The sequence below is a fragment of the Hyperolius riggenbachi genome, chromosome 2 (assembly GCF_040937935.1).
Source record: "Hyperolius riggenbachi isolate aHypRig1 chromosome 2, aHypRig1.pri, whole genome shotgun sequence".
NCBI classification, from domain to species: domain Eukaryota; kingdom Metazoa; phylum Chordata; class Amphibia; order Anura; family Hyperoliidae; genus Hyperolius; species Hyperolius riggenbachi.
The window spans coordinates 536,264,668-536,285,866 of NC_090647.1; the positions used below are offsets into that span (position 1 = coordinate 536,264,668).

At 44.4% G+C, this 21,199-nt stretch overlaps 1 protein-coding gene across 1 annotated transcript in view; it reads right to left on the reverse strand.

Annotated features, from left to right (window-relative positions):
- The window catches only part of GLRA2 (glycine receptor alpha 2), a 283,775-nt gene that overhangs the window by 225,630 nt on the left and 36,946 nt on the right, over window positions 1-21,199 (reverse strand). Inside the window, exon 3 of the mRNA XM_068270710.1 lies at window positions 4,563-4,630. Within this exon, the coding sequence (XP_068126811.1) occupies window positions 4,563-4,630 (68 nt within the window). The remainder of the gene's footprint in view (window positions 1-4,562; window positions 4,631-21,199) is intronic.

The window sequence follows — 21,199 nt, forward strand, 5'->3', positions numbered from 1 at the left end:
GGTCGGAGTCTTAAAGGCAAGCCCGTGAGAGATGCTCGGAGTCCTTTTAACTGCTTGCTGCAGAGCCATACAACTAAGCACACAATTGAATCCCCCTCCCCCTTTTCTGCCCACCTGATCGCTGCTGCGATGTTTATTTTTTTAAATAGTTAATTAATTAATTAATTTAATTTTGTTTTATAAAATTCCCTCTTATATTTTTAAACCCCCCCCCCCCTTCCCTGACAGCTAATCACAGCAATCCTCTATTATAGGCATCAGCCGAGTGACACGGCTGTCCCCAGTACAGAGCAGCAGCAGATCGCAGCACCGTACAGTGTAAATAGATGGTGGTTTCGCCATCTAACAGTCTGCTAGCGGCGATCGCTCTTGGTGCCTTTCGGCATTATGCGGTCCTGGGGCTGCCACCTTCCCGCCGCCTATCAGGGTTACTTTGTCGGGAAACGGTTAAAGTAACTTTTCAGCCCTCTGCAATTGAAAAAAGTACGAAAAGTAAGTGAAATTTATTGTCATTATTCTTAGTATTTTCTGGCTTGCTGGTGGCTTAACATTCATTTTCAGTGAGCGTAATCAGCTAATAACGATTACACAAAATTACACCTATATTTATTTACAAATGCGTAATCCAATTGACTTTGTTTAATCATTCGTAATTACGCATAAATTTAGGCATAATTTACGCATAATTGTGTGCCGACTTTGGCGGTGAATAAAAGCCTCATACATGCTATTACTACCAATGCAAAGAAAAATGGTTTTTAAACTCAGAAAAAATGACCATTTTTCTTTGTATTTTGAAAATCGATTTTGTCAAGAACCACAAGGTCATTTTGAACAATTCTTTTTTTTTTTTTTCTTTATACCTTGTAGCCACTATTCTCCTTAACATATGTAGGATCTTGGTAGCAATAGCCTGTATAGGGGCTTTGCTGTTCGCCGGCACAGTCTACACAAAATTACGCGTAAATTACACATATATTCGTAATTACAAAATTTTGCTTTACAATTACGATGTGTAATTGCGAATTACGATGCGTAATTATGCATAGGTGTAATTTCTGCTCTTGACTATTTAAATTTGTCTATTTAAATAATTTAGAATTCTGGGAGTATTAGGCCCCATTCACACTGCACGCGTTGCCGTCCGGATTTTGGAAATGCGTGCAGGAGGCCGACATGCACGACATCAGAAAGTGCATAGACTGCACTGTCTGATGTTCACACTGCATGCGTTCCGGAACGTGCAGCTGACGCAGATGGCGTTTGGAACGCACGGCCATCCGCGTTTGATGATGTGAACGTGGCCTTAAGGTGGCCACTAATGATACAATTTGCTGAGCGATCAGTTATGAACGATTCTTTCTTTGAACAATCGGAAATGATTGTTTGAGACCACTAATGGACAAGAATCTCCTAACCAATTTGATCAGATTAATCAAATCGATCCGATTTTTGGTTCGATCCCATCAATCTGAGCAGATTGGTTAGGAGAGCTTTGTCTATTAGCGGTCCCAAATGATCATTTCCGATCGTTCATACGAAGAATCATTTGTAATCGATCGTTTTGCAAATTGTATCATTAGTGGCCACCTTTACCCAACCACAAAGGAGGTCTCTCTCTCCAGTAGGGGTGTCTTTCTCCCTATGATCCTAAGCAAAAATGTTATGTACAACACAATTTATAAAGGGGAACCCTGATGTATAAAACAGTAACAGATTAAAGCACCAGTGGGAGTTGACAAGCACAGGACAAGAATTGCATTGTTGTCCAGACGGATGGGGCATAACAGGGGAAGGCAGGGCCGGTGCAACACTGCTTACTGCATAGGAGGAGGATGAGGAGGTGAGCCAATGACAGCTGGGTGCTCACCAAAATTAGCTGGGTGGAGCGCCCGGCTAAAAGAGGCTGGGGAGAGCACTGAATTGATAGGTAAAAAATAGATTTTATTGGCACACAACATATTTTTTTGAGTTACACATGCTTCCACAGGTAAAAACACTACAAACAGGTGCAAGCAATAACTAGACACACTCATGAAATGTGTTGCGTGACAATAAAGTACAGGTTGTTGTGTGTTGATTTCTGTCCTGTATTGAATTGATATCACCTTTCAATTATCTTTTAGTATTTCAATTATTTTACATACTGGTGCCCCCCCTCCCCCCCTAAAGACTTTTGTACATACCAAAAAAAGTTATCTATCTATATTTCCATATCTATCTATCTATCTATCTATCTATCTATCTATCTATCTATCTATCTATCTATCTATCTATCTACCTATTTTCCTGCCTATTTATATTTGTTTCTTATTTTGATGTACCTTATCTATAAAAAACAAATACTATAGCTAAAAAACTGGTTTTTTATTTAAAACTGAACATATATTTCAGTACCAAAACCACATTAAGAAATAAGATTATGGCAGTTTTCAAGCAACGCGATTCAATTCCAGCCTATAAAGAAAATACCCTTTATGAAGAATTAACTACATTCACATTTACAGTCCCATCAGATTTTTAGATTTATTGGTCCTTTAAGAAGTCAATTAAATAGATTTATTGAGAGAACATTACATCATTAGGAATTCAGTGATCACAGATATTCAGGCATATTTTCAATTGTTTTTATTTCTAAACATTTACATTTGACAGCTGCATCTATTCCAATTTCCCACCGTATGTTAATACAACCCCCATGTTCTGCTTCTCTTGTGTACAGCAGTGGGAACATGTCTATTATTCACAGTTATGATGCAGATACAGTGCATCTGTAAAGTTTTCAAAGCACATCCCTTTTTTTTATATGTTACAGCATTATTCCAAAATGGATTAAATTCATTTTTCCCCCTCAGAAACAAAGACAAAGCACATTTACATAAGTATACACAGCCTTTGCCATGAAGCTCAAAACTGAGCTCATGTGCAGCTCATTTCACCTGATCATCCATCAGATGTTTCTGTAGATTAATTGGAGTCCACCCACCTGTGGTAAATTCAGATGTTTGGATATGATTTGGAAAGGCACATACCTGTCTATATGAGCACAAACTAAGCATGAAGTCAAAGGAATTGTCTGTAAACCTCCGGGACAGGATTGTCTCAAGGCACAAATCTGCGGAAGGTTACAGTAACAGTTATGCTACTTTGAAGGTCCCAATGAGCGCAGTGGCCTCCATAATCCATAAGTGGCCGAAGATCTAAAACACCAAGGCTCTTCCTAGAGCTTGCCGGCAATCTAAACTGAGTGATCGGGGGAGAAGGGCCTTAGCCAGGGAGGTGACCAAAAACTCGATCACTCTATCAGAGATCCAGAGGTCCTATGGGAGAGAGGAGAGAGAGCCTTCCAGAAAGACAACCATCTCTGCTGCAATCCGCTAATCAGGCCTGTATGGTAGAGTGGCCAGAGAGAAGCCACTCCTCAGTAAAAGGCACATGGCAGTCCACCTGAAGTTTGCTAAAAGGCACCTGAAGGACTCTCAGGCCATGAGAAACAATTCTTTGGTCTGACGAGAAAAAGATTGAACTCTTTGGTGTGAATGTCAAGTGTCACATTTGAAGGAAAGCAGGCACTGCTCATCACCAGGCCAATACCATCCCTACAGTGAATCATGGTAGTGGCAGCATCATGCTGTGGGGATGTTTTTCACTGTCGGGAACTGGGAGACTAGTCAGGACAAAGGGGGGCGTTCCACCACTAGTTCTCCGTTAGCAGTCTCTGACCAATTGGTGGGAAACAGTCCTCTGTGGCTGCCCATGCCCAAGGCTTCGGAGGTCTTCAGGAGCCAGAGTGCTACCAAAGACAGGCCGCTCCATACTGTGCAAGCACGCTGTCTCTCGCACTCGCGCATACGCAGTATGGAGCCGCCCGAGTGCCCCAGGTCGGAGACTTGGACCCGAGATCCGGTGCTGGAACATGGAGACTGTGAGAGGAACAGGAAGGCTCATTAGGACCCAGAGCTTTCCCTTTCCTTAGGTAAGTATCTGTTTTGTTTTGTTTTATTCCCTTCAGATTCACTTTAAGTGAACGACTGTGGTCTTCCACAATGCATCACTACTGAATATGCAAATTATCTCTTTATAGCTGAAAAACTGGACTGCAATGCCAGGTATCACCTGCAGGTGGCACTGCATAATAAAACTGACACTACGGTAACCCCGTCCCACTTTTACTCCTTTAGGTTAATACAAAGAGGAATCAGATGCAGCTGACAAATCTTAACCAAAGGTTGGTATACTGTATTCCTGTTATCAATTTTCATATTATCTCACATGGTTAAAGTAATTTTGTTGTCTCAACATCTCACTTAATATTCATGTACTTTTAGCCTAAGCCTACAGTGACATGTCCATCTTCTTGGCAGGGAAGCTTCAATGGTCAGCCCCACTCACCATTGTGGTTTCTGCTATTGAACCAAAGCTGTTGATAAATATGTTGCAGGTAACATTTACAGGAGGACCTGTGAGTCAAAATAACAGACAGAAGAAAAGAAAATGACAGGTTGTGTTCATGACATACATTCATCACTGTCTGGCTAACGCCAGGGCAGAACAACACTCACCATCGTGGTTTCGGTGACCGATCCAAAACTGTTTATAAAAATATTGCAAGTAACGTTTACGGGGGGACCTGTGGAATGCAATAAGAATGTTTGCAAGAGATGTGAAAGCAAAGGAAGGCAATGATGACTCTCATCTGTACAGCCTGGTACAGATTCCGAGGTAACCAAGAGGAAAAAGCATATTTTACCAAACAAAAATAAAAAAAACGCAAGGAGCAGGGCTTCCAAGCATTATGGATGTCGGCATTTTAAGGAGAACATAAAGAAAACATGGTGGTCGGTGGATTTCAGAACATGTGGCCAGGTGAAGAGGCAACGTAAGATAATGTGGAGCATGAGTTCGGTCATGGAGAACACAAGGAAGGAGAAGGTGAAAGCTTCATCTGAGCCACAACCATCTTTTTAAAACAGCATTCAAACCTTTTTTTAGGCATTGTGCCTTGCATTCTGCTTGTAATAAATATGACGGGTGGACAATCAGTGATCTGTAACTTCACAAAATGAGGCAAACAACCACGGTCAAGCGTAATACGTTTGTGAAACATATATTGGACAAAAAATGCAATTTCTATGATACAGATGGTGAGTCAATGGCAAACACAATCAGTTTGGGATATTAAGCTGGTAGGATGACCTGCCGGCCATGGAGGTTGAAGATCAATGTGGTCTAGGCCTTGTTACATCATGTAATTCTTGTAGGTACTCTTGAAGCCCGATGGATCCAAGAAGACAAGTTGCTGATGAATACATGGCGTATGCAAACATAACATTGATCATTTCATTGCTTGGATTTGAAAAGATAGAAGAGACTGGTCTTTGTAGAAAATTGCAGAAGTTGCTTGACTTTGAAGCCTTTGTAAAAATATCAGGCCTGTAGTACTCCACACCGATTAACTGTCTGATCAGATGTGTAATTGGACCTACTAATAATGAGCTGGCACATCCTATTAAAGTCTTTATTGTTTCATAGAAAGATTTAAACCAATGTTTTGGAACCACGCAAGGGTGCTTCCTCCCTGAGGAAGGAACCTTGTGTGGTTCTGAAACTGAAGACTTTATTGGATGTGCCAGCTCATTGTTATTAGAATAGACAAGAGGCGTCATCCTCTCTTTCTGCTGTAACACTCCTGTATATCCATGAAGGCTGTTCCCGTTGTGAGTGTGAGACGATCCTTGAAAATTTGAATGTAATTGGACCTTTCTTATTTCAAGTCCCTATGATGTACATTTCACAACATGTACTAGCAATATTGTTTTGCCAGAAAACAGCATGCTTCAAAAAAGCTTCCTTTATTTTGAACTAGACAAATTTTTTTTAAAGTGAACCCGAGATGAAAATAAAGTAATAAGTTAAACAATAATATTTATCCTCTTACTCCTAAAAATTAGTTTTGTTTTGTTTTTTTTGTTTTTAGATATCCCATGGTTTTATTTTATATTTAAACATTTACAAAGTAGATTGAATGTTTTGTTGTCTCTGCTCAGTGGCAGCCTATTAAGTGTTCCTAAATGAAAATACATGAACTATTATCCTTTTTCTATCTCCCTCTGCTCTCAGAGGTTGAACTTTTATGGCTGTTATTTGCTTATCAGTGAGGTTTATTATATTCCTGTCAAGTATCGACCGTGCCTTAAAATTAACTCTTTCAGCCAGCAAAATAAAACAAGTAAAACAGCCTGGTTATTAATATGTTTTGTAGAGATGGGACGACGAATCCGGTGAATCCACGAATCCCTCGAATATTGGGAAATATTCGAGATTCGTGGATTCGAATCCCGACGCCATTTTCCACTTTACGAATCCGCCGAATCCCGACGCTGCATCGCCGCGCATCCGCCGCTCGCACTCGTCCTCCTCCGACCCGCGCCTCCTCCGACCGCCCCGCGCCTCCTCCGCCCGGCCGCCCGCATACTTTGTATCAACTCACCCGTCCAGTGGAGCGCAGACAGAGCGGCAGACCTCTCGCTGACTTCCTGGTTCCCTCTAGTAACGGCTTTTACAATGACGTCATCAGTAAAAGCCGGTCCGGCCACTAGAGGGAACCGAGAAGTAAGGACGAGGTCTGCCGCTCTGCGCTCCACTGGACATGTGAGTTGATACTTATGCAGGGGTGAGCGAGGAGGCACGGGGGACGGAGGAGGCCATGGGGGTGAGCGGAGGAGGCACGGGGGGGGAGCGACACCTACCTACCTACCACTTTACCTGCCTACCTGCCACTATACCTACCTAAAGGCCCCCTATACGTACCTACCTACCTACCGGGCACTATACCTACCTACCTACAGGCCCCTATACCTACCTAAAGGCCCCCTATACTACCTACCTACCGGCCACTATACCTACCTACCTACAGGCCCCTATACCTACCTAAAGGCCCCCTATATGTACCTACCTACCTAAAGGCCCCTATACCTACCTACAGGCCTCTATACCTACCTACCTAAAGGCCCCCCATACGTGCCTACCTACCTAAAGGCCCCTATACCTACCTACCTAAAGGCCCCTATACCTACCTACCTACATACCTACCTATACTTAAGGCCTTATACCCTGCTACCTATACTGAAGGTCCCTTTAACTACCTACCTACCTACAGGACACTATACCTACCTACCTACCGGCCACTATACCTACCTACCTACCTACAGGCCACTATACCTACCTAAAGGCCCCCTATACGTACCTACCTACCTACCTACCTACCTAAAGGCCCCTATACTTACCTACCTACCTACCTACCTAAAGGCCCCTATACCTACCTACAGGCCTCTATACCTACCTACCTAAAGGCCCCCTATACGTGCCTACCTACCTAAAGGCCCCTATACCTACCTACCTAAAGGCCCCTATACCTACCTACCTACATACCTACCTACTTATACTTAAGGCCTTATACCCTGCTACCTATACTGAAGGTCCCTTTAACTACCTACCTACCTACAGGACACTAGACCTACCTACCTACCGGCCACTATAGCTACCTACCTACCTACAGGCCACTATACCTACCTAAAGGCCCCCTATACGTACCTACCTACCTACCTACCTAAAGGCCCCTATACATACCTACCTAAAGGCCCCTATACTTACCTACCTACCTACCTACCTAAAGGCCCCTTTACCTACCTACATGCCTCTATACCTACCTACCTACTTAAAGGCCCCCTATACGTGCCTACCTACCTAAAGGCCCCTATACCTACCTACCTAAAGGCCCCTATACCTACCTACCTACATACCTACCTATACTTAAGGCCCTATACCCTGCTACATATACTGAAGGTCCCTTTAACTACCTACCTACCTACAGGACACTATACCTACCTACCGGCCACTATACTTACCTACCTACCTACAGGCCACTATACCTACCTAAAGGCCCCCTATACGTACCTACCTACCTACCTACCTAAAGGCCCCTATACCTACCTACATACCTACCTATACTTAAGGCCCTATACCCTGCTACCTATACTGAAGGTCCATTTACCTACCTAAAGGCCCCTATACCTACCTACATACCTACCTATACTTAAGGCCTCTATATACCCTGTTACCTATACTGCAGGCCCCTATACCTTGCTACCTATACTGAAAGCTACCAATATTGAAGGCACCCATACCTAGCTAGCTATACTGAAGGCACCTTTACCTCGCTACCTATACTGCGGGCAACTATACCACGGATCGCACAATTCGTATGTGCAGGATTCGTTAGATTCGGGATTCGAAAGGTTCGAGATATTCGAGAACCTTTTTAGATTCGGATCCGGATTCGGATTCGAAGAAATTGTGGATTCGTCCCATCCCTAATGTTTTGCATTGTACATACACATGTTTATCTCGTCATGTTACTTTTCACCTTGGGTACACTTTAATACTTTTATGTTTCCCATATCTTTTGTATAGCACTGTGTAATATGTTAGCGCTTTATAAATAATGTTTTAAAAAAAATAAAAAAAATAATGCATAATACTCCACTCATTGGCTTTGAAAGTGAATCAATCCCATGTTTCCTAATGCTTTGCTTACACACATTCCTCCAGTGCTGGTTCCCAATTGGAAGCAGTTTAGTATGTAGCAGTGTGACATCAGTGTTTCCCTAGCAGAGTTGCCGTACAGTGCAGTGCAACAAGATGGTAGTCACAGCTGAAGATCACTCAGACTGAAAACAAAGATGGCTTCCGCCAACGTCTTCCTGTGTCAGCCAAAAGCCATTCTTGTGATACCCACCAGCTTCCTGCCTCCACCAGACCTGGCATCGTCAACGGCAGAATGAATGTTTGTTATTTTTCTGTCACTGATTTTAGTGTCACGCTGTAGAAAATGATTTTCATTTATTGTCTGAAGTCCTGTGGGTGTACGGGAGAACAAGTATCAGGAAATACAGTCAGTAATGGATTATTCTAGGGATATCTTCGTGGTCCTCCCATATATAAGATCTAAATATCTGTACAGGCATTTACAGTACACCTGAATTGACAGGGATATGGAGGCTGACATATTTATTTCCTTTTAAAACAATACCAGTTGCCTGGCTGTCCTGCTAAACTTTCTGGCATTGGTAGTCTCTGAATCACACACCTGAAACAAGCATGCAGCTAATCTAGCCAGACTTCAGTCAGCATTACCTGACTAGCATGCTAGTTCGGGTTCTGTGGTTAAAAGTATTGGAGTCAGAGGATCAGCAGGACAGCTAGTGTGCATTGTTTAAAAGGAAATGGGGGTTATACTTGACTCAGAGCTCTCCTTTAAACCTCACGTTGCCTCATTAACCACCACCTGCTATTTCCAGCTCAAAAATATATTCCGTATCCGTCCCTTCCTCACACAAGAGGCCACCAAAATGCTTGTTCATGCCTTAATCATCTCCCGCCTAGACTACTGCAACACCCTGCTCTGTGGTCTACCAAAAAACAGGCTAGCACCTCTCCAATCCCTTCTAAATTCAGCAACCCGTCTCATTCACCTTTCCACACGCTCTACCGATGCAGCCCCACTGTGCCATTCTCTCCACTGGTTACCCATTACCCAGAGGATCCAGTTCAAACTCCTGCCTCTAACATACAAAGCCCTCCACGAGTTGTCTCCTCCATACATCTCCTCACTAATCTCAAGATATTGTCCCTCCCGCAACCTTCGCTCCTCCCAAGAAATTCTCCTGGCCTCTAAGCTGATCACCTCCTCTCATGTTCGCATCCAGGGCTTTACACGAGCATCATCCATTATCTGGAACTCTCTTCCACAGCATGTACCTCATGCTCCAAACCTGGGCATCTTCAAACGCACTCTTAAAACACACCTTTTCAGACAAGCTTATAACATTCTATAGCCCTTATTTACTTATCTGTCACATTGTAATCAAAGGCAAAGGGTCACTGCTTCATCCATCCTCCATCCCCTTATCTAGTGTGTCCCCCACAACCCATTAGATTGTAAGCTCACAAGGGCAGCGTCATCCTCCTAATGTTTACTGTTTTGTAACAATATTTGTGCTGCTTGGAACTCTGCTGTACATTTGTTAGTTGTATCTATTTTCCCCTTGTCGTCAATTGTGCTTTGTAAAGCGCTGCGGAATATGTTGGCGCTATATAAATAAAAAAAAATAATAATAATGTCAGCCATATCCCTCTCTGTTCAGGTGTGCTTTTAAGAGGAACTGTAACCAAGGATTGAACTTTATTCTAATCAGTAGCTGAGATACCCCCTTTCCTACGAGAAGTCATTACCTTTTCTCAAATAGATCATCAGGGGGGTCTGTGTGGCTGATATTGTGGTGAAAACCCCTCCTACAGTGTGATGTCATGACCATGGTCCTGACAGTTTGCTGTCTGAGAAACTCGTTGCATTGTGGGAAATAATGGCTTTTTCTAACTGCCAAGCAAGCAATATCTCCCTCTGTGCATAGAACTCTCAGTAACGAACATTCCGTACAGATCACCTGGCAGGACTAAAGAAGTCATCACCAGTACATTTCAGAAGGTAAGTCAGGGTGAGGAAAGATTTTACAATTGGGAAAACACTGACTCAATAATCTAAAAATGAATATCTGAAAAAATGAAAAAAACAATATTATTTATTGTTATTTTCACTTACATTTCCTCTTTAAGGGTCATATAAACTATACATCAGAAACTCAAATCACAAAAGTGAAATACTGGCATCTGTGTTGTGTGTACTAGTGATGATTGTAAGGGGGATTCTACGCTACGCTGGAATTATGCGTAATTTTCCGTTAAGTTTCAATTTACTCAACTACTAATGCGCACCGTAATTACGCATTAATCTACAAAATTACGTGTAATAACGTAGTTGTATGCAGAGGAATACGCTGTCATGCAGAAAAAATTCCGCATGAATCCATCAAATACGCATGCGTGGAACTTTCTTACGCGTACATTCCCCTGACAAATGAACATCCGTACGCGTAAAAATAGACGCATTAACACATGCGGAGTTGACTTTGCAATACACATGTGGTCAGACTCTACGCATATCAACCGTAATTACGCATAGCGGTACTACGTTACGCGTAAATCTGTACGCGTAATTTTGGAATTACGAATTGAAACTATGATGCGTAGACGTCAACTACGATGCGTAATTATGCATTGTACTACTCCTAATTGTTCCACCTTTTGTGATTGACACTGGAGGTCACAGACTTGCAATACTCATGTGGGCTCCGCATGACTGGCAGGTTCTAAGGAATCCTCTGTGTCCTGTTCCTACTCCTACATATTTATTATGCTTCTTGTGCTCATCACACTGCTGTATATATTGCCGCAGCAGAAGTGCACTCCCTCAGCTGCATGCTGCCTGGTTACCACGGTAGCAAATCAGTTACTAAGTGATGCTGCTGTGAAAGCAATGTTTCTTGCTTGCCAACAACAACCCTAACTTTAAAGTGAAACCGTAACCAAGAATTGAACGTCATCCCAATCAGTAGCTGATACCCCCTTTCCCATGAGAAATCTTTTCCGTTTCACAAACAGATCATCAGGGGGCTCTGTATGGCTGATATTGTGGTGACACCTCTCCCACAGTGTGATGTCAGGACCATGGTTCTGACATCACACATTTATTTAAAAAACAAAAACACTGGGGGGGGGGGGGGGGGCGATCAGACCCCACCAACAGAGAGCTCTGTTGGTGGGGAGAAAAGGGGGTGGGGATTACTTGTGTGCTGAGTTGTACGGCCCTGCAGCTTGCCCTTAAAGCTGCAGTGGTCTATTAACACTGCGGTCCTCAAGTGGTTAAAGTGAACCTCCAGACTAATAATCTACTCAGCAGCAGTGAAAAGGCTTGGTATTTCTTTAACAGTTTCACAGCATCAGAACTTTGTTTTTCTTACCAAAGCCTCATTTGTAGCTGCACAGAAGCTAAGCTCCACCCTATCAAAGAAATCTGCCCGGGCATTTTCCCCCTGATACTGTGCAAAGCATGATGGGATTTATGATGTTGTTGTTCTCATTCTGCTGTTTTAGTGCTATTTTTTTTCAAATTTTGGATTTGAAGCCTAGCGCGTGCAGCTAGGAGAAGTGATCAGCACACAGGACAGTTGGAACTGTGTCTCATGCTCCCTGTCACCTCCTTTCAACCAAAAAGATGGCTGCTCCCATGAAATCACAAACATTTGCCTGTTCTTTTAAAACAGGGAGGATAAGAGATTATATTACCTATCTATTTTAATTAACATAACTAATGTAACTTAATGACAGTATGTCTGTTTAGGCTGAAGTTCCCATTTAAACCTCCTGGCGGTCTAATTAATTTCGCCAGGAGGGAGCGCAGCAGTTTTGTTTTTGTTTTGTTTTTAAATCATGTAGCGAGCCCAGGGCTCGCTACATGATAGCCGCTGCTCAGCGGCATCCCCCCGCCCGCTTTGATCGCCTTCGGCGATCTCCGATCAGGAAATCCCGTTCAAAGAACAGGATTTCCTGGAGGGCTTCCCCCGTCGCCATGGCGACGGGGCGGGATGACGTCACCGACGTCGTGACGTCATTGGGAGTCCCGATCCACCCCTCAGTGCAGCCTGGCACTGATTGGCCAGGCAGCGCACGGGGTCGGGGGGGGGGGCGGCGCCTCGCGACTGATAGCGGCGATCGAGCGCGAGGCGGCGGCGATCGGTGTGCTGACGCAGGGGTTACCGCCAGGGAGGTTAACGTCTCAGGTACACTTTAATAGGCACTGTAGTGACATACAGTAGAATGCAGGACATTATTCAGGATACCCACTTTTACGGCCCTTTTCCTGGTTTCAGCAGGAACACTTCCTATATCTTGCTATTTATTGGCATGTAGCCCCGCCCTTCCAGCAGTGCTTAGCATAGGCTAATTAGCTATGGAAAATTCTCCTCCCAGAACATTCTGGGAGACCAGGCATTATTTTCACTGCCTTCAGAATTCTCAGAAACCAGAGTAATTTAGGTAAAATTGGGTATCCTGAATAATGTATTACATTCTACTATTTGTCGTTGAGGTGCCTCTTCAAGGGTTGAAAATCTAGCTTTGAAGTTTAAACAGCAGTCATGTCAGTGAGGGGCTAAATCCTGTTAATTGTGGTATATGTTGTAAAACATGGAAACTCTGCATGTGCATCAAAAAAACTTTAATTATTGTAAAATACTTCAAAAACCGTCACAACAGTTAATTAATATTAATACTTTTTAAATCTCATTAATCCAGCTCCCACACAGAGAAATGGTGACCTCTTAAACTTTTCTTCCCTGTCATACCATCAGGAGTGTTTGCCCAATCACTCAGAAGTTTTATGACCTCTTGTTTTCAGAATAGCTAAGGGTGCAGTCCAGGCATGGGCAAACTTGGCCCTACAGCTGTTAACCACTTAAGAGCCAGGCTATTCTGCTCTGATCTGTGCTGCGTGGGCTCTCCAGCCCACAGCACAGATCAGGTTTCAGCCAGGACGATCAGACTTCCCCCCTTTTTTCCCCACTAGGAGGATGTCCACCTGGGGGGGTCTGATCGCCGCCGGCTATGTTTGTGTTGCGGGGGGCTCCTCAAAGCCCCCCTCCGCAGCGTTTTCCGCCCTCCCTTCCTCTCCCTCCCTCTCCCTCTGGGCTGCGCAGGACAGAAATCCGTCCTGCGCTGCTTAGGATAGGCTTCAGCCTATCAGAGGCCGGGGATCGCCGATCTCCTTTATGGCGCTGCACAGCAGCAGCGCCGTATGATGTAAACAGCGGGGATTTCTTCCCCGCGTGTTTACATTTAGCCTGCGAGCCGCGATCGGCGGCTCGCAGACTGTTCACGGAGACAGCCTCCGTGAACTGACATGGAACGGTTTCCATGGGAAACCACTAACGACCTGCCGACGCCTATCGGCATTAGGCGGTCGTTAAGTGGAACTACAAGTCCCACAATGCATTGCAGGAGTCTTACAGCCACAGTCATGACTCATAAAGGCAAATGCATTGTGGGACTTGTTCCCTAACAGCCGGAGGGCTAAGTTTGCCCATGCCTGGTGTAGTCCAACTGCAGAGATAAAGCACTGATCTATTTACTCTTGCAATTTATCTCCAAAGAAAAAGACAGCTGCCCAAATGACATCAAACATTCTGGCATTTTCCCTGCTGTGCAGTTTCCTCTGTCTGTCTCGCCCTATATTATTTTGTAACACTTCACAGAATACTGTCTTGGTAAAAGCAGACTTCAGTAAAGTGCAAACCCTCTAATAGAAGCCATTACAGGCAGCAAATCATAATATCACAGTGCAGGTGTCACACAGATCCCTGGCAGAATTTCCTTCTGCCTCTCTCCCGCTGAAGACAATGAAGACAATGACCTTTTCCTAAAAAACGAACACCGGAATAGAGAATTCGCCCCTATCTTTCCTTCAATTAATAGCACAACTGTGTCTGATTTGCTTAATCTTGATTTACTTAATCTAGTTGTAAACAGCAATAAACTGTAGTCAGAATAATTAATGTTTATGCAGGCGCTAGCATGGAAGGATCAGCTTGTTATGGTAATTTGTTTGAGAACTGCAAGATGGTCTTCAAGCCAATCTCTAAGATGTTTTTTAAAAGGGAATCTGAAGTGAAAATAAAAGTATGATATAATCAGAGGCGTAGCTAGAGCTTTCAGCGCCCGGGGACAAAGACTATTAATGCGCCCCCAAGGTGAAGGGTGCGGCGCACGCAGCGCGCCGCGCGTGCGCCGCACCAAAAGATGGGGCACGGCCACATAATGAATGTGGGCGTGGTTATGGGTGGAGCCAAATGTACAGGAAGTTAGCAGTAGTGTAAGCTGCGTACAGCTCTGCCTACCGCCTGTTAGCGACGATATGACGGCAGCGGCGGTAGGTGGAGCTGTACGCTGCTTCTTCTGCCCAATCAGTAGCAATCTTATGTATGACAGGGCGGCACGCTGTGGATCCGGCCCCCGCCTCCCTCCGCATTAAGCATTGCAACATTGTTACACTCGCCGCCACAGCCGGGCCGAGGCAGAGGCTGGGCAGGCTCCACCCTCTGAACGTTGGGCTATGGGGGCGCAGGGAAGAGTGCCTTACTTCTGTATTCTCTCCCCACGGTCCCAATCCTGTCACTGTGCCCTGCTGTTCCTCGCTCCTCGCCCCCGGCAAAGTATGGATCACAGCAGCCAGCGGGCGTACGAAGATTACAGCACACTTAACTCACATCCTGATCTGCAGGCTACAGTCTGGGCGCTAGAGGTCCAGGTGACAGGTCTCTTCTGTCTCCTCTGCAGCGCCACTGCTCACATGCTTCCTGATACACTATACAGGAAGTACGCAAGCGGCGCTGCAGAGGAGACAGAAGAGAGTGAGACCTGTCACCTGGAGCTCTAGCGTCCGGACTGTAGCCTGCAGATGTGAGTTAACTGAGCTGTAATCTTCTTACGCCCGCTGTGATCCATACCTTGCTGGGGCTGGGGGGCGAGGAGCAGGGAACAGCAGGGCACATGCTGATGCTATAAGTTGAAAAAAAATCATTAAAAAAAAAGAGAGACAGACATTGTACCTAATCGCTGCCTGCTCTCCCCCAACACTACCAATCCCCCCCCCCCCTGTCCCAGGCTCTCCCACCCTCCATCCCTTAGTATGTCTCCTATAAACAATTTATGGAACCTGTAGGAAGGTTGGGTATAGATTGCGAGGAGGTGGAGGGGTAAGAGGGTATATATGACATGATGATAAGTATGTATGTCATATATACACCCCCCCCCCCCTCCTTCAATCAACTATATACCCAACCTTCCAGCATGTTCCATTAACTGTTTATAGGAACACATGAGATGAGACAGATATACCTAATCGCTGCCTGCTCTCCCCCAACACTACCAATCCCCCCTCCATTTCCCCACCCCACCCCGTCAGGCTGACGCTCAGCCACCCACCCTCCCTCTCTCCCTCTGCCAGGCTTCAAGTTCGCTCACCGTCAAATATGCCTGTATAGGCAGACATTGCTGTGCGGTGTGCGCTGCCTCTGGTCCTGGGCTGCCTTGCTGATTTAAATCTGGTCCGGTCCGGCTGCCTCCACCTGGGCTCCACGCACGCTGTCTAGCCTCTAGGAAGGATTGAGCTGGCTCGCTGGCGGCGCATCTCTCTCTCTGCCAGCTGCCGCTCTGCGCAGCGTTCCACTCGTATGGACGCTGCGCGGCGGTGACGTGTGACGTCACTGGTGACATCACTGAGTGGTGACATCCGGCCCGGCGCCGCAGGCGCCGAGGATAAGATAAATGTTAATATATATATATATATATATATATATATATAAAAAAAGACACTGCAGCTGGGCGCCCTTGGGGACCTAGCGCCCGGGGGCACTTGTCCTACCCCGACCCCCCCAAGCTACGCGTCTGGATATAATGAATTGTATGTGTAGTATAGCTAAGAAACAGCACATTAGTAGCACATATGAGTCTCATATTGTTTCCAGTACAGGAAGAGTTAAGAAACTTCAGTTGTTATCTATGCAAAAGAGCTTCTCTGAGCTCTCCGACCAAGCTTGGTCAGCTACAATGCTGTTTTCTGAAGCACTTCTCTCAACCTGTCTCTCACTGTTTCTTGTTTGTTTGTTCGTTCTATAAATTCCTATACCTGTTCTAATGTGCTCTGGATTACTGCAGCCTTTCCTAGTTGTACAGTGGCTGTATTATCTCTGTTATCTAATCTAATCTTCTTTCCTCTGACGGCTTTGTCGGGCTCAGGCACTCAGGCTGGAATGTGCAGCTCTGCTTGTGATAGGATAGAAGCTATACACACCCTCTCCAGGCCCCCTGCATGCTCTTTATGAGTCACAGACAAAGCTCCTCTCAGCCTATCACAAGCTTTTAGCAGCCATGTCTTTTGTTTGTAAACACTGCCTAAAAATGGCAATTACAAGCCAGGATTGCAGCAGGGAGTGACAGAAACAACACCGAGGGGCCCAGGAGAACATAATGAATAGAATGGTATGCTTTTTATTGTAAGAATTTTAGAGTACAGATTCTCTTTAAGGTTTTACTGCAGGGAAGTTCAAATGTCCTTAGCTCTGCGCTGTTTCATAGTTTAAAATACAGAGTGTAGTTTGTAAACTGCAAACATTAGAGAATGATGTGATGTTGTAAAAATAAAGCTATGTAACTTGTGTCCCCCAAACAACTTAGACATATAGTTCTCTCTTAAAAAAAGAAAAATAAATTATTTGTTTTTTACCTTTATACAGTGCCCACAGAAGAACTAAAATACCTTTGAAGCAAACCAGAACTGAGGATAACCTGGTGAGATCATACATTTTACGCATAGTACTAATGATGAATAGAGCATTAGTAACGTAAGACAGAGTCTCATATTTTTACTTTCTGTTTAAGGACTGTAAACAGAAGCCATAGCAGCCTGATGTACAATCTGCTTCATTCAGCTGCAAATCAAGCAGAAGTAATAACTCTTTGAACTTTTCAGCACTAAAATGTTATCAGGAGCCTCTTTTCACCCAGATAAAAATGTTTTGCATTCTAGTTTTTTTCAGGATAGATTTATTGCATAGATAACAACCTTTTTCCCCCCCCCACACTTGCATGTACATAAATAGAATTTTTTCAGTAGGACTAGTGCTAAATGTACATATTTTTATCTCATCATGTCACATGCCTTGCTTCATGTTAGAGTTTAGGTGGTCTTTAAAATTTGAGAGAGGTGGTGGGAAGGGGGGGGGGGGGGGTTAATTAAAAGAATAAGGGCAAATCATGATTCAGTAGAGTTTGATGCAGATCATAATTTGTATGTAACTGTAACCAGTGGTTACATCTTTTACGTTGTCGCATCATTACTTATCTATGAACTATATATACTTATCACAGATCTATATCTGTGGTCTGTTATCGTCATATCAGATCTACTGGCACACTGTAACAAATATAGCGGCAGCTGCGGCGAACAGCACCGCTGCCGCAGCTGCCTCCGTGTCTCTGCCCGTCCCTCCGGCGTCTAGGACGCCGAGGACGGATGTAACTTTTGTAGCGACAGCTGCGGCGAACAGCACCGCCGCCGCAGCTGCCCCCATGCCCCTGCCCGTCCCTCCGGCGTCTAGGACGCCGAGGACGGGACTATCTATTGCCCATAAGGACGCTGTCTCGCGCGGGCGCGCGCACAGACAGGACCTTTATGCTAGGAGGAGAGGCGTCAGCTGACCTGCTGGTCGGCTGACGTCAGAGGAGACCCACGGCGCCCCAGATTGGCTGATTGCAGGGGGCGTGCCTGTGAGGTCTCCTCTGCTTCTTAAGTCTCCGGGCTTCAGTGTTTCCCTGTCTGCTGTCGTGAATACCCTGTGTGTTAGCGCTCAGACCTTAGACTAGATCCAGGCGTTGAAACCAAGGACTTCACACCAAGACTAGGATTATTGTATGTTATTGATTACCTGTGTATGATTCTGGCTAGACCTCTGACCTTGCTTCCTGCTTAAACGTTTCTGTACTTCTGCCCATCTGACTAGTTGCTGAACCTCTGCCTGTTACCCATTATCCTTTTGCCTCACGATTCTGTACTGATACTTACCTCTCTGTTGCCGAACCTTGCCTGTCTAACCACTCTACTCACCAGTGGGTCCTAGCCACTGGTGAGGTGCTACCGCAGTGTTCTGATATTACCTTACCGGCTCCTCTGGTAAGGTCTCGCTAAACTATTAAAGTTACGGTTGCACCTAACACTCCACACACAGTCGGTGTTAGCTATACTAGCATTATTGGTGATTCTGCAGGTCACCTAATAATCTGGTATAGTGTCTGTATTATTGGTGATTCTGCAGATCACCCAAATAATCAGACGTCTGAGTTATAACACCCAACCGTTACACACACGCTATTAGACAAGGTTTACAGACTACAGAAATGTTATTCAGAGTCTCTGGACTGAACCAGTTACTTTGAAAGTGATTTATGCGGCATCAGTTAATAATGAGTCGATAAAAAATATACAAAAAAACTACAAGAAACTAGAAATAGGGCAAATTCTGGACATTTTAGCACCCAAGGCAGCTGTTGCCTACCCACACTCCCTAAACTTATGAATGCGGAGTCAGTAGCCTACATTAATAGGCTTTACATCACTGTAAAAATTGGCTAATAGGTTAGATACAAAAATGTTGTTTCTCAAAACAAGCCTGTAAAGGATTTACACATTATCACCAGCCAGATACACCTCACTGGCCCAAAGTCACTCTTCTAACAAACTGGCCCCGCTCCAGTCGGTACTGAACTCAGCTGCTCGTCTCATTCATCTCTCCTCTCGATCTTCCTCTGCTGACCCTCTCTGTCAAGCTCTTCACTGGCTGCTAATTATCCAGAGGATCCAGTTCAAACTCCTAACCCTAATCTACAAAGCTCTCCACAGTCTCTCTCCCCGGTACATATCTTCACTAATTTCCAGATACCAACCCAACCGCAATCTCAGATCTGCACACAATCTTCTGTTGTCCTCCTCTAGAATCAACTCCTCACATTCCCGCTTACAAGACTTCGCACGTGCTTCACCCCTTCTCTGGAATCCCCTCCCACAACACATCCGTCACTCGCCAACCTTTGTTACTTTTAAACGCTCTCTAAAAACTCATTTGTTCCGACAAGCATATGCGCTACCCTAGGCCACTTCCCTTTGTCCTAAGACCAAATTCACTCCTACTAGCTATCCTAAAACACACTGCCTTTATATATTTTATCGTATACTACCCCTCTTATTTCCCCCCATTCCCTATAGATTGTAAGCTCGCAAGGGCAGGGCTCTCTCCCCCTTTTATGTCTTGGAAATCATTATACATTTTATTCATCATGTTACTTTTATCGCTGTCATTACCAATTCTGTATTTTGTATTCTGTGTGCTGTATCATTTTTTTGTATTTTGTCACTAATTATGTATCGTGTATATTAGTGTACAGCATGGTCTGTATTATGTACTCCATGTTTGTTCCTTACTTTGAACAGCGCCACGGAATATATTGGTGCTTTATAAATCAATAACAATAATAATAATAATAATAATAATAACCCAAATAACAAATCCTTCCTATAAATGTTAAGAGAGGTGTGTAGCCACTTTATAGAAAATACTGTTGATGTGAAGCCTGGGTCTCTACAGGTTGGAATATTGTCCTGGGAATCCAGCACAACTGCAATAATCAATACAACCCAAATCAAAACAATTACAGCTTAATGAGCTCATGAACAGCACCTGTCATTCATCGTTATGAGATTCAGGCAGCAATGGAAGGTAGAGCCGCTGCAACCGCCCATGCAGAGCCAAAGGGGAGCCAGGGATCCAAACGTCTCCAAGCAAAGTTTCCAAAAAAGGATATCCTGCTACACCGATTCGTGTTGCGGGATATGCTTTTTTGGAAACATTGCTATGAGATTCAAGCACCCTTTGTTATGTCAATCAGTAGTCCCCATTTAGGTGTCAATATGATCATTTACCCCTGTCTTAAAGTAAACTCGAGGTGAGAGTTAAATGGAGGCTCTAACAAACTTTTCATCCTTATTTCTTCTATCCTATAAGTTCCTATACCTGTTCTAATGTGCTCTGTCTAACTACAGCCTTTCATAGATGCACAGTGGCTGTATTATCTCTGTTATCTCATCTAATCTTCTCTCCTCTGTCGGACTGAGGCAGTCAGGCTGGAATGTGCTGTGCTGCTTGTGATTGGATTTAAGCTATACACACCCTCTCCAGGCCCCCTGCACACTCTGTATGACTTACACACTGAGCTACTCTCAGCGTATCTCTTGCTATGTCTTTTGTTTGTAAACACTGCATAAAACTGGCAATTACAAGCCAGGATTGCAGCAGGGAGAGGCAGAAACAGCACAGAGGGGCCCAGGAGAACATAATAAATAGAATGGTATGCTTTTTATTGTAAGAATTTTACAGTACAGATTCTCTTTAAATGGAGGCTGCCATATTTATTTGATTTTAAACAATACCAGTTGCCTGACTGTCCAGCTGATCCTCTGCCTCTAATACTTTTAGCCATAGACCCTGAACAAGCATGCAGCAGATCAGGTGTTTCTGACATTATTGTCAGAATCGACAAGATTAGCTGCATGCTTGTTTCTGTTGTGATTCAGACACTGCTGCACCCAAACAGATCAGCAGGGCTGCCAGGCAACTGGTATTGTTTAAAAGGAAAC